This window comes from Entamoeba histolytica, genomic scaffold (genome assembly GCF_000208925.1).
Source record: "Entamoeba histolytica HM-1:IMSS scf_1104750517463 genomic scaffold, whole genome shotgun sequence".
Taxonomy (NCBI): Eukaryota; Evosea; order Mastigamoebida; family Endamoebidae; genus Entamoeba; species Entamoeba histolytica.
In genome coordinates, this window is record NW_001915065.1 from 18,228 (window position 1) to 20,718 (window position 2,491).

The 2,491-nt window shown below is 26.5% G+C and overlaps 2 protein-coding genes across 2 annotated transcripts in view; both read left to right on the forward strand.

Annotated features, from left to right (window-relative positions):
• The window catches only part of EHI_076030 (uncharacterized protein), a gene marked incomplete at both ends in the record, with an annotated part of 1,305 nt that extends 1,294 nt beyond the window's left edge, over window positions 1-11 (forward strand). The window contains one exon of the mRNA XM_001913961.1: window positions 1-11. This exon is cut by the window's left edge and continues 1,294 nt beyond it. Coding sequence (XP_001913996.1) covers window positions 1-11 — 11 coding nt within the window.
• Window positions 12-24: 13 nt separating this feature from the next.
• On the forward strand, window positions 25-1,851 carry EHI_076140 (uncharacterized protein; the record flags this gene model as incomplete). Its single annotated transcript, XM_001913962.1, has 1 exon — window positions 25-1,851. The coding sequence occupies one exon, from the start codon at window positions 25-27 to the stop codon at window positions 1,849-1,851; it is 1,827 nt and encodes a 608-aa protein (XP_001913997.1).
• Between the last annotated feature and the right edge of the window lie 640 nt (window positions 1,852-2,491).

Here is a 2,491-nt window from a genome sequence, read left to right on the forward strand (position 1 = left end):
GTGGTTGTTAATCTTTTAAGTAAGATGTACCCAATGCCAACAATTGAAACAAGTAAAAAATATTCCCGAGAAATGTTAGAAGGAATGAGTGGAAAGTTTGGACGAATGTTAAGAGATATGGAAGAAGATGAAACAAGTTTTAGTGAATATTGGAAAAAGGCTAAAAGAATTGATGGAGAAGTTGAGATAAAGAAGAAAGGAAAAATTGAAGAATTTGTAAATGGAATTCTTGAAAAAATTAGAAATAAAATTGTTCAAAAAGAAATGATTAAATACCTTATAAAAACTCATGAAGAAGAAATGAAAGAATATATGGAAATTATCAGTAAATATTGTAAAGAAGTGAATTATGGAAATATTATGAGAATTATTAAAATGTATGAAGATGATATTGAAAAAAAGGTAAATGTAATGAAAGAAGGATATTTGTATATTGAAAAAGAAGAAAAAAATGAAGAAATGAAAGAAGAAATTAAAGGATATTTAAAAATGAAAGAATATACTATTAGTAAAGGATGTATGAAATTGCTACATTTATTATGGAATGATCAAGAAGAAGGATATTATGATATGCTCTTTGAAGAAAATATAAAAAATGTATTAAAAAAGAAAGGTAAAAAAGCAATGAATGGATTATTAATTGTAACAAAAATTATTAAATATAAAAAGGAATATAACAGAAAAAAGGAAATCACTGAAATTAATGAACGAATTAAAAGTGAAATTATTCCAGGAATGATTATTGAAAAAGAACCTCCAGAACATATTATAATTGTTATGAAGTATATTGTTAAATATCTTCAAAGTAAAGGTAAAATTGTAGAATCTGATAATGAAGAAAGTGAGGAAAAGGAGATGATGAAATTCATTAAAGATTTTATAATTCATAAAACAGATAATGACACAATTGAATTCAGAAAAAATGAAGAAGAAGTTCGTGGATATTTGATTGGTGTTGTTTTAAAACTTGTTGAAATGAGAAAATATGATAGTTTAATTAACCAAAGAGAATTTTATTGCATTTGTGAAGAAATCTCAAAGAAAGAAACATTTTGGGGAGAGTACTTAGAAATTCTAAATAAATGTTTAAAACAACTTCCACTTAGATATTTCATCATTCCAACTATTCTTTCTAAAAACAATAAGGCTATAAGAATGAGCAAAATTGTTTTATTAAGAAGTATTCTTATCAGAAGAGAAATATATAAAAAGAATATTAAAGACATGACACAAGAAAAAACATGTATTGTCCTCCCAGAGTATTGTGTCCAACATCTTATTCACTTTTTAGGATATGGAGAGATGGTTGAAAATGGGGAATATGATGAAATTAGTAGAATGTTGATGTTTATGATAGAAAGTTTGGTTGAAGGAAATAATGAAGGAATTCCAATTATCCAAAATGAAATTAATTTAATTAAGTTATCTAACGATAATTTAAACAACAATTTAGGCATCACTGAAATTAACCAAGAAAGACTTAACGAAAAAATCCATGGAGTTGCTTTAATAGGGGGAATGGTTATAGATGAGGTGAGTAGAGGAAAAAAATATTCACCAAACCAAACCGTTGGGACAATATCAAAAATGCTTTTTGAGTTAAGAGAAAAGAACGAAAGTATAAACAGCATTTTACCATATGGCTATCACCTTCCTAAACGGGCAAATGCCATAATGACTGTAGGTGAGAAAAAAAAGAAGAAAGAAAACCAAGACATAGAAAAAGAAGTGAAACAAGTTAAAGAACAAAAGGAAAAAAAACCAAGAGCAAAAAACCAAAAAAAAGAAGTTAAAGAAATAAAAACTGTTAAAGAGAAATTTATCAAGCAAGAACAAAAGAAAATAAATTAAAGTTGAAAAGGAGTTTCATGGTTAATAAATTTTTTCTTAGTACGAGAACGATAATTAGCAAACCAAGTATTGAGTTGTTTGATTGAAATATTGCATTGATTACAAAGGGAATGTTTTTCAAGTTCAGAAGGATAAGGGTATTGGAGATGATTCATAAACCAATGTTTGAGAATAGATTTAGAGCGTTTGTCTAAAAAGTTTCTTGGAGAACGATAAGAATGGTTAGAAAGAGGAAGAAGAGAAGAAAGAGAAGAAGGGAGAGAAGGAGAAGAAGGGAAGATGAGAAGAGGAGGAAGAGGAATAGCATTTGAATTAAGAAAGTCTTTAAGATTGAGAATAAGAAGATATTTGAGATGGGAATAAATATTAAGAAAGATAGATTTAATAGAAAGGAGTTTAAAATGAAGTTCAATAGGAAGAATTGAAGGAAGAAGAGAAGAATTTAATTGAGAAGAATAATATTCAGCATATAAATTAAGAATTTCAACCAAAGAAGTAAAAGAAGAGATAATTTTATTAAAATTATCTAATATAACAGGAGAAGAAATAGATGGTAAAATTAAATTTAAAGAATTAATAATAACATCATCATCAATATTCATAGGAATAGTAATTAATTTAGTTGTTACTTCATTTAAAA